Source organism: Poecilia formosa, unplaced genomic scaffold, assembly GCF_000485575.1.
Source record: "Poecilia formosa unplaced genomic scaffold, Poecilia_formosa-5.1.2 Scaffold300, whole genome shotgun sequence".
In the NCBI taxonomy this organism is placed as follows: domain Eukaryota; kingdom Metazoa; phylum Chordata; class Actinopteri; order Cyprinodontiformes; family Poeciliidae; genus Poecilia; species Poecilia formosa.
Window position 1 is genome coordinate 789,858 of NW_006800239.1, and position 14,690 is coordinate 804,547.

A 14,690-nucleotide genomic window follows, 5' to 3' on the forward strand; every position below is an offset into this window, starting at 1 on the left:
ATAATAATAATAATAATAATAATAATAATAATAATAATAATAATAATAATAATAATAAATTTCAATACTTTTACAGCAAATAAACATAGATTTTTTTCTTAGTTCCAGTACCTCACTCGATCCGATTCGTCTAAAGCTGGGTTGAGGGTGATGCAAATGGATTTCTCTCTCACATCATTACGTCTCACCTCAAACTTTAATGTGTATTTATAGAAGTTTAAAGGATCTGGCAGACAATGTCCTGGAATGTTTTGTATTAAATTTTTGGATTCTGGTTCACATTTACAGTTTTTACCTGTAAAGAAAAGTCATATCATTAGCACCCACAGAGAGGTAAGCCACAAATTATTAATAACCTGAGCAGATTTAAACTAAAGGATTGTTCAACAAATGTATCCATGTAATAATTCCATAAGTCAAAAAGAGTGCAGCTCCATTTCATGTGTCAAAAAACATTCAGAGGATTTCAAAGATTTGGGGGGAAAATATTCTGTGAACTAAAATGGCAAAAGGGAAACTTTTTTATTTTCTTTTTTCTTTTTTTTTCTTTTTTTTGGCGACTGCATCGTGCAGGAGAATGTACGGCCATTTTTAGTTACCTTAAATTCAAAGACTCGAGTTATGCAGCAAATTCACCTCTATGCAACTCATCAAAATAAATAAATAAATAAATAAATAAATAAATAAATAAATAAATAAATAAATAAAGTGGCCTAGTCAAAGTTGGAACTTCTATCCAAGTGGGAAGCTGCAGTATGATCTTAAACAGCTTGTTTGTGCTGGAAAAAAACTCAATATGTAGAAGGAGTGAAAAGGCTGATTGGAGGTACAACCAGTTATTAATTAGGTTTTTATGTGAGACCAATATTTCAATAATATCTTAATATTTTAATAGTGAGTCAAAAGGTAACACTACCCTAATGTTTTTCCCTTCTTCTTCTTCTTCTTCTTCTGCCAGTTTTAACCTAATTTTAATCCGAGTTGGAAATACATGAGTTTATTAACAATATTTAGTAGCTAAGACATACAAAATTAAAACAAGATACCTTTGGTTTTCATATGCATGCATTTGTGCAAACAAATCTATGTACTTGTTTTGATTCCTAGCATTCCTTTCAAAAGTAATATAAAACTACAAAACAAAAATCTTACTGCATGTCCACCAAACAGTGGTCGGTGGGTTTGCCAAATCCCTTGAAGAAAGTGTAATTGTTGCATTTGTCTGATTCACTGAATTCGAAGGAGTTGCAATGATTTTCATTGTGTAATCTGCAACTTGCGTATTCCTTTTCCTCTGAAAGTAAACACAAGATGCACATTTACCGATTACCCTGAATGTTCCCAAATACTAAAAACTGTCTGTTGTAAAGTAAATTACCATTTTCTTGTGAAAGATCAACAAGTCATGAGGACTGTTCAGATCCATCATTGAGTTTTCATCATGGGAGCCAAGCACTTCCACCTCCAGACATGAAAAAGCATTCCACGCTTTAATCTTCACCTGGACAGATCCTATAAAACATCCCCAAAATGATTACCAGTAAATTCATATTTGGCTCAGCTTTTCCCTCTGGGAGCCTTCCCTTTTTTACCTACCTTGAATTGGGTGACTGATCTGAAAAATGTCCCTTGTTGTACTCATTTCTCTAGTTTCAGAAAACGTCCCATTTTCTCCAGTCAGTGAGATCAGGAGCAGGACAGGTTCTCCTCGGTCAAGTGAAACTTCAAGAGTAATGCATGCAGAACCAGAACAATCATCTGTCTCTCTCAGCAGGCTGGCCTGAAGCCCGGCGAGCTCTTCCCAGACACAGACCTGAAGCATATGTAGAATTACAAATCAAATTATTTCATTATGTTCACATTTTCTCAGCAGTAAAACAAGGATTTAAATTAACTGCAAAGGAAATATGCACACAGTTTGCCAATAAGGCACTCAACACTAACAATTAAGATTCTGTCTCAGAATCAGAATCGTTTTAGAAAGAAGTCAAAACAACAGAGTTAGTGGAAGAAATGTAAGGGCTGTAAATGTAAATCAAGACGTATTTAAAAACAGCTGCCTCAATGTCCAATGTTCAATTTGGGGGAAAAAACTGTAATTAACACGAAAAAGAAAACCCACACAAATTTAATTACTATTAATACAATTTAATTTAACCTAATTATTTAGTGGAATAAAATGTTTTGCAAGAACAAAACATTTTGTTTTCACAAGGTTGATTTTATGCCTGGTAATTCATTCTTGTTATTGGTTCTGCGCTGATATATTTTGATATTTCAAAGAGTGCATGATTCCACACGGACTAACATAATTGCCAGGGTTTTTGGAGAAGTAGCAGTCCCACAGAATGATAGATCCTCTACCATACTTAACATTGCCAGTGGTGCAGCCAAACCAGTGGCAACCTATATAAATAGTTTTTTTTTTTTTTTAATCTAGCCTAAATTAAATCTTCCACGACATCAACACACCAAAATAAAACTCTCAAATGCTTGATATGTCTCATTAGACTCTGTGACGCATCTTTAACTGTAATGTTTTGAATATTTTTCCCCTCCTTTACCAACTCACTCGGGTGAACTCGAGCCCATCCTCATAGCCAGACATTAGAAGACTTACACCTCTCTGTCATACTTATAATCCAGGGAAACCAAACACACAGATTACCATCTAAAAATTAAGATCAGCTTAAAAAATAAGGATTAAATTTAAATATGTTAAAGAATTACTGTTGAGATGATGAACACCACAGGATTTAAGTGCAGAAATCTAAACTGAGGGTTTGTTAAAATTATAACACTGATGAAATTCATGTGTGGTTATGGATCCATGGTGAGTTTGCAGATTTGCCACCGACAGGCTGATTTGATTCAACAATCAAAGCAATCAATTTATATTCTTTTAGCAGCAAGTTTGTGCTATTTTGTTACCTTATCTGTCATTTGCCTGTTTTTATCCCCCCAATAGGGATCAATAAAGAACACATTATATTAACAAAAAATTTAATTAAAACTCTAATACCTCAATTAGGAATGTAATTAAAAAAATCAGGGTGTTGATTGCAAAATTATGAAAAAAACCCCAACAGTACAAGCATAGGCACATTTATCACTGATGTACCTGAAGGTCTGAAGAAACTTCTGGAAAAGTCACCAAGTTGGATGCGTAGAGAGTGAGCTTGTGACAGCCAGGGCTGAGCTGTTTCACCGCTTCTGGGCTCAAAGTGACGTTGTGGGGAATATTTCCTCGTATAGCATGTAAGCCGGCTAGCAGTCTGTCATCGATTTGTATTCTGTAGGCGACATTTGTTCCTGAAAATGGGAAAAATACATTCACGATGACCAACAGTTTAAAATAAAACATACACTGGGAAATGCATAATGGCTAAAAAAAACAACTCCTATATCTCAAGCAGAAATGTCAAATTAGGCAAGATGACAGATGTTTTATTTTTTTCACCTTCTTTCCTACCTGCTTTTACTTGTATTTGAATGTGAAACGCTCCTCCATGCAGGGCTCTGCAGTCGATTTCATAAAAAGACACGTTTCCAGCAAAGCATCTGATGACACCAATCTCTGCAACAGGCTCTTCGACGGTAATTATCTCCTGGGCTGTAATGTTTCTTTCACTGTCGGTGCATTCAAGCGCCACAACAAATGTACCAGGATGGCTGTATTTATGTTCGACACGGCTCCTCAACCTGAGAAAATTCACACATTCACAGGCAGAAGAAAGGAGAGACTTTGGTGTGGGCTTTTAGCCTTTTGGGGGAACAAAACGAATTCAAATTATATATGATGAAAAAAGTACTAAAGATGCAAATCAGACTTTTTAAAGATGTGTTCACTTCTTTGTTATTATAAAAGCTATTGATCTCCTGCTTTACATGGGTAAAATGAGTAAAGCTAAACTAATAATACTCTACTTCATTACTGAAACAAAACATTTATTTGTGGAGCACCAATCAAACACGAGGTAATTCAAAGTGCTTTATTTTAAATTAAAAAGTGAACATAAATTAAACTACTATAACTGTATCTCACAATATGAAATAAATATTAAAGTGCAGGACATATTTTCATGTTTGGTGACAACTAAAACCATAATCAAATGTTTTATTAAGTTTTCCAACAAGTTGATTAATTAAACTCAAGTTGGTTCAATGTTTAATGTTTTCACTTGTTCATCTGACAATGATTAGCAATAAATACTGAACACACTATCAAATAAACTGAATAAACATGCAGGGAAATCTCAATAATCCTGGACCACTTAGAGAAATAAGAAGAACGTTTGTCTCCTTTGAAGCTAAATTTATGTGGAGTCTATTAGTCATTTTCATTAGATTTATGCTAAATTCAGACAAGCAGAACAATAGATAAACATATTTGCATAAAATCTCTGGCGAGAGTGAAAAGAAAAACAAGATGAACTGACAGAGGGAAATGCTGACAGCTGTACTTTGACTATACAAGCTGGTAGTTGAAGCAAACTGGAACACTGAGGAGATTTTCTGGGTAGATGATTTTGAGTAAAGAAATCAAAAAGTATCAAATATACATGAAGGATAATCCCATTAACACTGAACATTTGTGCTCATTGGAATTTGTTTTATTAGTCAGTTGTCCGTAGTGAAAGGTTTCATTACTTACCCATAAAGACCATGCAGATGAAAAATGTGTCCGTCTCCAGTCTGTAACTTACAGTTTTCCCACGATGCTTGGACATGCCATTTGATTTTAATGGTGATGTCATCATAAACAGCAGCCACGATCGGCACTGACAATGTGATTACTGAAGATTTAAACAAATATACAAATTGGCATAAAGGGCTCAGAGGCAGAAACTAAACACCAATATTTAAAAGACATGTAGGATCTGATTCATCCTGATATGTTTTATTTTATAAGGAAAAGCATATTTTACAGTAATTTTACAGTAAAATTTTACAGTAAAACAATCGTTGTACTTAAAGTCTTTTGGTTTTTCACATTAAGTACAAAATGTCTGTGTAAAATACCAAATGCTCTGCTTTAGTGTAAGACAGTAAAAGGTATTTCATCACTTCAATCTTTTTGCATCACCAAAGAAAAAAGGAGGAAAGACATTTAAATATTCCATAAAACTTTAGGTGTAACTGAGACGTTCTGTTTAAAAGAGCATGACACAACGCCAGCAGTCTGAAGTGAATACTGAAGCTGTGGAGGACCTGAACAAAGGTCTCACATATTCTAACTCCACTGAAAAGTCAAACTAAAAGATTTGATCATCTGAAAGCAGCGGCATGATTCTAATTTTAAACAGTTTCATCCCAGTTAACTGTATTTTGTTGCACTTTTCAGACAAATAATCAGAGTGAGTCAAGGAATTTCTGAAACTCCAAACAGAATTTCATTCCAGGCCAGCAGGGGTCTCTAAGGAGTTGGAAAGTTTGCAAATCAGCTGGACTGACAATGAACATGAATGATCTGAAAAATAAAAATAAATAAAATGCAGCTTTATCTATTTCAGTCTTATTTTCTAGACCTAAGAATGCATTAGTCTTGGAAATACTTGTACAACAAAGAGGTTTAAAACTGGAATCCCTGCCAGAGTTGAATATTACAGGGTCCTACCATCCTTGCAGTGATAGTCCACAGTCAGGTAGCTCTTCTGCTCAGGGCAAAGGTCATCAAATGAGCCCATGACTTCACTGATTCTGCAGATTTGATGTTCTTCACAATGAGCTGGGAAACACACAAAATCTTTAATCTTACCAAAGTTGCTGAGATAATTATTTGAAAAGGATGAGTTTGAAAGAAATAGAAAAGTAATTAAATCAGACAATAGCACAATTAAAATGCTAACCTCTTCAACTTGTTCCACATTTTGTCATGTTTCAGCTACAAAGGGAAATGTTTTTAATTGGGGTTTCATTTAATGGAGCAACAAAAGTCATGCATAATCATAATGTGCTAGAAAATGGTGCATGGCTTTTTGCATTTGTTTTATAAAGTCTGATATTGTGTCATGTACATTTATTAAGCCCTCCTAAATCACCAAATTTTAAATGCAATTACAGCTACAGATGTGAGTCACACTGTATGACGAATATCAGTGAAGATAAACTGTAAATCTTCCCACAAACTCTAGGTTAGGTTGAGGTCTGGATGTTGACAGGATTCTTCCAACACTGGCTCATGCTTTCATTTAAAATATTTTTCATTAACCTTCAAAGAATAGCTGGGATTCTACAGGGATTAAAGTACATATACACAGGGTTTGATTATTAATTATTTCTAAATTTATTTGGCAGCACAGGATTTTATTTAGCCATACAAGCTTAAAGGAGGCTGAATATGAAATGAACGCCAAAATTTTTTGGAATTCAATTTGGAAAAAAAAACAAAAGTCTGGTTACTTTCTCCAGCCACATCACAATATTGCTACGATCTATAGCACAAAATATCAATGAAATGCACAAATAAAGCTTGTGGTTGTATTGAAGAAAAAACATAAGAAATCTATACAATTTTGCACAGTAGTTTACAGCTACTTTGATAGCTGCAAAATCAAAAATAGCTTTTGCAGCTTTTTTTTTTATTTGTCTGAGGTCTGAAAGATACGGTTCTACAATGGCTCAAATGCAGTTACATTCAGCAGCTTTATTATGTCATATTTATAATTAATTTACACAAAGAATGACACTAAAAGTACCACAGATAATATGGTTTTACATGTTTTTCGTTATCGGCAGATTGGAATCTACTTCCATTTCCATTTTTGAAAAAAAACTTCAACATTTTCTTGCTAAATTTTATTTTAATATTTACTTTAAGTTACATGTTGGTTCTTTTAAAATGACACAAAATATCCTAGAGTAGCTATGTATGTACAATTATAAGTTGTTTTGTAATATAACTGTTGTGATAGTTGCAGATCCACACAAGTTTTATTTGGTAAAAACGTCTCTTTGGGTTGTGAAGGTTGCAGACCTCTGGTACAGAATATTAGATCAACATTAAGAGCGATGTTCCTGCTGTCCATCTGTATCCTTAATGTCGTCTTTATTCTACTGTAACCCAGCTGAATGAAATGTTTTCAGCTGGTCACACAGAAGCTTGTTATTGATTTACCCCAGGCATTGTTGATAGAAGTATTGAGTGTTTTTCTCTTGTGCAAACATTAAGTGAAATGTATTTATCTTCCCTGACAAAAGATGAAATATGAAGATCCTTCACAACTGAGGAAAGCGGGAAGATGAATTCATAGATATTCATCCTCTGTCATCGGTTGCATGCATGAGTCAATATTTTAAATGAGTAGATGGGTATCATTCATGTATTTTAAGTATGAGGCTTTTATGCAACAAAGGTTTTCTTCTGGAAATGTCCTAACGGTCCATTACTCCTTTCGAACATATCCGGCACGGGACAATATGTTATTTGTGATAAGGAGAGCAAACACTACATTCAATGATGGATTGAATTTCCTGTTTGCATCTATCCGGAACCTTTTAAGAGGCATTAAATTGCTGTTTGTTTTTCCATTTTTGAGCTTGGCTGGCTAAATGAGAAGCTATAATTGTTACACAGATAAGATCGGTTTTAGCCTGTCTGGCGTAAAACGCAGGGACAAACATTAACGGCCATTTAAGAATTCATTTATTTGAACCAGACAGATTATGTTTTACCTTTAATGGAGGCCGCCACATTCACCCGGCTGCGCCTGTCCTGTGTGAATGTTGGTGTGTGGAACCCGGGTCGACAGTAATGAATGTTGTCGCGACCGAAGACAGCTCCGTCTATCATTAACACTTGACCAGACCCGCACTGCAGAGTGGTGTGGTGACCCAAACATGCGATTCTTCTTCCAGGTTCTGAGAAAAAGAAGAAAAACACCTTCAGGTGGAGGTTAAAGAGTGATTCAGTATGCAGCTTTGCTCAAAGCGTGACTCAGAATCCATACCAAACTGGCAGATGAAATGCATGCTTTTGTTGCAGTCTTTTGTGGCTTTCCAGTGAAAGCCTGAGAGTCTAAGCATGAATCCACAAGCTGCATCTGGCTGAGGGCTGCTCTGCCACTTGGAGAAGGTGAGAGGTGAACCGTCCAACCAAGAGAGAGGAGGACCTGACGATGAAGCAAAGTGTTGATGAACATGCAAAAAAGTGAAGGTTGTAAGTCCTGTAGAAGTTCTCTATTTCAGTTCTAAGATTAAAAAGGATAAAAACGTTTGAAAAAACAAAATTGCTGTATTCAAGAATGAGAACCTTTCTTGAATACAATAAGAATGGCTGGTGCATTTTGACGATGTTTATTTTCAGGGATGATTTAAATTGACCCCATTCGTCAGGAGAGTTAAGTTTTGGGAAAACAACAGCGATGCCTTCTCTAAAGCTAAAGTGAGCACCAGTCTCCCTGGATCAGTTCTTGGAATATTATTTTTCTTTAGGGCGATATGGATGAATGTTTTATTTCCCAGAAAACGTCTGGAATTTAAGATTTGTAGGCCACAGTATATACTAAGGCTCCATGGCTCAACGCGATACTAATGGATTTATTCCTGTTTTTGAAGACACTTTGCATATTTTAAGGTCTTTGAACATGCTGCTGTTGGTTGCTGGTTTGCAAGTACTGCAGAGGATAAGGAGCAATATTGCACCTTAATGCATTTTCTTCCTTCTAACTATTCTCCCAGACCATACTAAATACAGGTATGGGAAAATACCAGCACAGATTTTATCTGTGCAGGTTTGGAGCTCAAACACAAAGAGGAAGACCAGTCTCATAATAACCTAAATAAAAAAAATAGTATTGCTATGCAGATTTTCTAAGTTATCAGACTTATTTGACTTTTTTTAGATGAATAAAGCAGGACAAATATGTAAATAAAACCACCTTCTACACTAATTCTGCAAAATTAAAGTTCACGTAATGAAATAAAGAAATAGACAAACAAATTTAAATAATCTTTATAGGCTAAATCGCTACTGCAACACAAAGACAGAATTCATGGACTTATTATCATATTACACAATAATGGATATACATTTTTAAACACTTAATTTAGTAAATGAACATGAATTAATTCAGTTTTAAAATGTGCAAACTAAACTTAGAACTTGTTGAGGGTGAATTTGCACAACACTGAAGGTGGCTTGTAAGTGAATTCATCCAGGAAAAACATATTTTTGAACATTATTTTGAAATTAAATATTGGATTTGCTAGATTCTTTGAACACTTTGATCTGGGTACAGATATAAAATCTAATATTTTCCTCTAGTGAGACACATGAAGTCAAAGTTGATGTTCTTTAAGGACTTCAAACCCAACTGATTTATGTTGTCCTAGAGCAGGATAGTTAATGAATCTTCAGAAAAACCATTGATGACGCAGCGGCTGGTAGAATTCTGTTTACCTTCCTCATTCACAGAAAATTGCGGTTTTGGGGTTCCAGACTGTGCCAGTCCAAGCCACATGTCCTTTTGAGGGTCCAGGTGTCTCTCGAGGAAATTTTGAGTTTCTTTATCTTTGATGTAAGCGAGGTGTCCTCCCCTCTCCTCACACCAATCTTCAGCTCTGTGAAAAGGGAGCTGCTGACCCACAAGCTCAAAGCAGGACCCTTGAAATGCCCTCTGGTCCTGCGGACAGGAAGCTGCAACCCCCACATCATTCTCAACAGAAGGCTGACAGCAGAGTGTCAACAGGACCAGCATGTGCAGAACTGTCCAGCACATCACACCTATTTTCACTTTAAAAACACAAAAGTTTGGTCTCCCTGCCTCTCCGTTAAAGTTTTAGAGGTTTCAGAGCAGTTCCTTTCTCTTCTCTTTCACTCACCTCTGTGACATTCTGCCTTTTAATGGGCCTGACGAGCGTCTCTTGCACATCTTTTCCTGGTTTTTCTGTTTGCCTAACATTCAGAGTCACTCAGAAACCGATGATTGCTTTGCCTTCGTGTACACACGGGAACAAAAGAACCCCACCAGAGCAGTTTCAGTCAGACAACAACAGCGCACAGTAGTTGAGGTTGGGTTTTACTTGTAACTTTACAAGTCAAAGGTTTGCTGTGTTTGTTTTCAGCCTGAGTAATAACAGTTTTCTTTGGAAAGCTCATCTATCACGATGAAAAAAAGCCATAAAAGTGTAATTGTTCTCAATTTATTTATGTGGTAAATTTTATTTTAACAACTCTGTGCTTGTTGGTCCAAATTTTAAAAAGCTCAGCCTATCTTCAGAATGTGTAATAACTGTAGGGTGTAAAAATATTTAAGCTTTAAATGCTTTCCTGTTTTTTTTGTTGTTTTTTTTTACAATACATTGTTCATGTTTTTGATTTGCTATTTATTTTAATCTTATGTTAAAGTCATCTTCAATAAAGCAAAATATTTCTTTGAAAGTTCATTTATTTTGACTCAGTGAAACACATTAAATTGTTTTATAGAATACAGACTGATTTTTTAAGGTCTTTTGTTCAATTATGATGATTTTCCACTTTTTGCTGGTGGAAAATCTTTTTTTTTTTGTGGATGATTTGCTGTCATGTTTTCAGCTGAAAACAAAATTTTAAAAAAGCATTTTAATTTCTAAATGTGGACCTTATGAAAATTGTGTTTAATACCCTTTTTTTTGTTTGAAGTGCTGCTGCCAACAAATTTGTATGTATGCGATGACAATAAATATGATCCATATTTTCTTATCCTTACTTCACTGGAACTCCAGCTCTAGTTGGAGTTTGAACTCAGTTTTTTAGGATAAAAAAGTTGTAGTTCCTTAGAAGTATTTTATGAAATTTTTAAAAAGCACGCCTGGGAACCAATTTACTCCTTTCTTTGACTTAAAAAGATAAATTAGAACACCCTTCCAGTAGACAAACCTTCAGAGAAAGACACTTTTCATAAAACTAAAAAAAAATTAAATAGTAGCTTCCAAGTCAACCTTCTATGCCTCTGAGTTTGTTCACTTCTACCGATTTCAATCTCTTAAGCCTGTTTTGTAATGAAAAATATAAGACTAGATTTGTTCCTACTGGAGGTATTAAGCCAGGTTTTCTAAGTTGAGTTCAGGTTTTTGTAGAACTCCAGAATAAGAGTTTTATCACCAACAAAACTCTTATTGGGGTCAGCCATAAGCAGTGTCAATGCTGCATGTAAACATGCAGATGCTTCTGTTGTTCTTCTCTTTAAAACTTGCTCTGCTTTTGCAGCTTTTTTGAGGCATAGTATTTGCAAACTAGAAATATGATTTAACCACCCAGCTAAAACTGTGAAAGGAGATTGTTTCCAGGTTGAATAAAACTCCAAATATTTCTGCTCTTTGACTAACACATCTGATTCACAGTCTCTGTCTAAGCTAAACTACCAGAGACAACGTGTACATGGACTGAGCTCAAAGTTGACGTATCAGAAGGGCAAATAGGACCTTTTTCAACATCCAAACAATACTATTAATTATCCTCAGTATTCAGGGTGGGTTGCAGTGAAGGAATGGGAGCAGGATTGTTTTTTATCTTCCCAATCTTTCTTACTTTGCTTTGTTCCTATGCTGGAAACCTGAAGCACTGCCAAGAGGGAGACCTGCTAATTTTTTTTTTGTTTTTTTTTGTTTACTCTTTACGCTTTTGTGTCATTTAAAGATGCATCAATCAATATTTAACTTAAATTGCCTCAAGCACATTGAGGAGCAGTCAGCAACAATAAAAATAATTAGGTTTCCTGCCAAAATGAAACCTTCTGCTTTAAAACCTCACTAGAAAGACCATCAAGAATAACATTCAGTTACTGCCTCTATATATGGAAAAACATTTTTTTTAAACAATTGTTAAATCCAAATCATCATGGATATTATTTTAAATGCCTGATTGTGAGCTGTAAGTAAAAACTCAATGTGGCTTAAAGTCCTAAATAAAGGCGATGTGATGGTTTAAAATTCTCGTCCATTAGTAGAACTTGAGGTCGTGTCCAGAATATGTATTTGGCCTATTGATCTCCATCCATTGTTAGAATGAATGACGTCCGTATTTGGTTCTTGTAATTAGTCATCAGACCCTCTGGGAAAATAACACAAAGATTTTCCATTGAACTCTGATGTAATGGTGACGGTTTCACCAGAGGCTTTGACCAATAATAGGAGGGAAAAAAGAGAGAATGAGCCTCTGGAAACACCTCCTGCGGTTCCTCCACTGCAAACATTGCTTGGATCAATCAGTGCATTGAAAGCCGTATTGCATAACTTTAACTGTATCATTGACTGCACAGCAGGTTTGAATTTAACAGGACAACAAACCAAGAAGAGCTGCGTCTTCAGTTTTCAGCCATTTAAAGTTTTGTTGGCAACAAAAAACCCCAGTAATAATGAAATACGTATAAAATCCCATGGTATAACATGCTACTTCAATGTGCAGGAATCAAAATTTTATTATCTTTAAACCTTTCTGATGAAACAAACAAACAAAAAAAAAAAAACACATTAAGAGAGAACTTTTGTTTTCTGGTTAAAGGTAGACTCTTTGTTCTATGATAGTGCTCAGATAAACAGGTGGTAATAAACATCACTTTGCATTTGACACTTTAGCTTATGACATTTGATGCCCGTTTCTATGCTGCTTTTGCTTCATTATCAGCCACTTAAGCTACCTGGATGTATCTCCTGAAGCTGGATGTTTGAGGTAAATGAGCGCGCTGTGGACTAAAATAATATCTCTGTGCTTTTATAAATGCTTTTCTGTCACTCAGAAAAGCATTGTCACTTTGTTGACAAGATACATAAAACATTTCTGAGCTGCCTCAGTGAATGGATGAGGCAGTTAGTAGAGGCCTGCACTGCATGCATAGATGAGTTCATCTTTATATCTCCATTTCATCCCCATGCATTACCAGCACAACCGACCTCAGTAAACATATCATTTTACTGAAGTAACAGAACATTCATATGTTATATGGGTTAAAAAATTGTGTTGTATTTTCGTTGGTATTGTTCTTTGTCATTACAATACAATACAATACAATACAATTTGAAAGCTTCTTTTGTTTTTTTCTTTGCCATGAGAAAACAACCAAAAAGTACAAAATGGAGAAAGGTCATAGTCCTTTCTCCATTTTCTCCATCACCTGAATTAAAAAAAACTTTAGTTTGAATGTTCTTCTTCTTTCTTTCTGTAAAAGTTCCTAATTATTTGGACCTTTATTCAGTGGGATTTTTGTATGAATGTACCAAAAAACCTTTGGTCCTCCTCATTAAACAGTTTAATGATCAAAACAATTAATAAAAAGAAAGTTGGGTGTTCTTGTACTTTTTTCTCCCCTTGCAGTGCACCACCATGACCATGTTGTCTGCATGAATATACAACTCTAGACTAAAGTAGTTAATGAACTAATATCTTTATTTATTTAAATACCAGTTTTGTTTTTCAAGACAAAAAGTTATTTTGACATTAAATTATATTATTGAAAGTCCTTTAATTTCAGGAATTCCATCACTATGAGAAACACATTAAATAGGTTAATTATGTAATATTTACATTACATAATTAACCTATTTATTCTAAGAAGAGGAAATCAAGTCAGCCCACCAGCTGCTGCAACTATACATTAAATAAGATACAATAAATAGACAAGCTAAAAGTTTCCAATGAGCAGTTGGCAGCAGTTAGCAGTTGTAAAATTTAAAAAAATGTGCAACATTAATAATGTTAAGTTAAAAACATGTACAAAACAAAACAAATTTATTCATGAATACTCGTGAAACACTGTATTTGATTAACTTTGTCTAAAATATATGTTAAACATAATACTTGCAAAGAAATAGCAATTTTGACCATAAAAATGTTGAAATTATCAATAAGCAAATGGACGAAATTGATTTTATTTCATCGTTGTTAGAATCTATTTTACTTCTCATGGCCTTAATTTTACTTACTTACAGGATTACGCTTCACCTGCCTCACATTGGATGATCATTGGATGATTCAACGAACTCAAACATCCACATGTTTGAGTTCGTTGAATCAAACATGTGTTACCCATTTGTTTGAACTGGGTAACTGAATCTGAAGGACATAATACAAAATTTAAAAATATAATTTAATGGATGTGAGGTAGTGCTGCTACACACTCATGTACAGTAGGTGGCGATGTGCACCTTACAGGTATTTGCGATCGACCATAGTAGAAAAGAAGAAGAACCTCATGGACTAAACACAATAAAAGCCTCGGCAAATATCACAAAAGTGATATTTGAGACAAAGTCTTGTCATTTGTTTATGAGGAATTGAAGCAGTTTGGTGATATTTTAGGAAAATCTTGGAGGAGCTTTAATGTAATAAATTGAGTAAAATAAACTTAAACATTCAAATGATGAAACAAACTATCTTTAAATTATGGTCACTAAATTTCATGAAGGCCAAAACAGCATGATATTTACTTCACAGTTATCCAGTCTAAAATTTGCATGGTTTTACTGATCTTATGTTTTCTCAAAGTATTCCTGTTTCCACCCAGTTTAAATGAAATCAATGTTTGCTTGGCTTAATTTTTGTAGTGAGGCTTTGTGTCAACTTGGTGACCTTAAGAAGCCCAACACTGAAAAAGTTATATATTCAAAACTAATAAGTTCATTTTTCAAACAGTAACTTTTGGCACTGGAAAAACTGAACAGTTGCATAATATATGTAGCACATCCTCTGTAGTTCAATTAATGTATTTTGAAAG

At 34.7% G+C, this 14,690-nt stretch overlaps 1 protein-coding gene across 1 annotated transcript in view; it reads right to left on the minus strand.

The window, feature by feature from the left end:
- LOC103152107 (polycystic kidney disease protein 1-like 2) overlaps positions 1-9,719 on the minus strand; it is a 39,707-nt gene extending 29,988 nt beyond the window's left edge. Inside the window, exons 1-11 of the mRNA XM_007572443.1 lie at positions 9,401-9,719; positions 7,950-8,111; positions 7,675-7,860; positions 5,618-5,728; positions 4,655-4,796; positions 3,473-3,702; positions 3,122-3,312; positions 1,597-1,813; positions 1,379-1,512; positions 1,153-1,294; positions 112-295 (exon numbers count right to left, since the gene is read on the minus strand). Of these exons, the coding sequence (XP_007572505.1) occupies positions 112-295; positions 1,153-1,294; positions 1,379-1,512; positions 1,597-1,813; positions 3,122-3,312; positions 3,473-3,702; positions 4,655-4,796; positions 5,618-5,728; positions 7,675-7,860; positions 7,950-8,111; positions 9,401-9,719 (2,018 nt within the window). The remainder of the gene's footprint in view (positions 1-111; positions 296-1,152; positions 1,295-1,378; positions 1,513-1,596; positions 1,814-3,121; positions 3,313-3,472; positions 3,703-4,654; positions 4,797-5,617; positions 5,729-7,674; positions 7,861-7,949; positions 8,112-9,400) is intronic.
- Between the last annotated feature and the right edge of the window lie 4,971 nt (positions 9,720-14,690).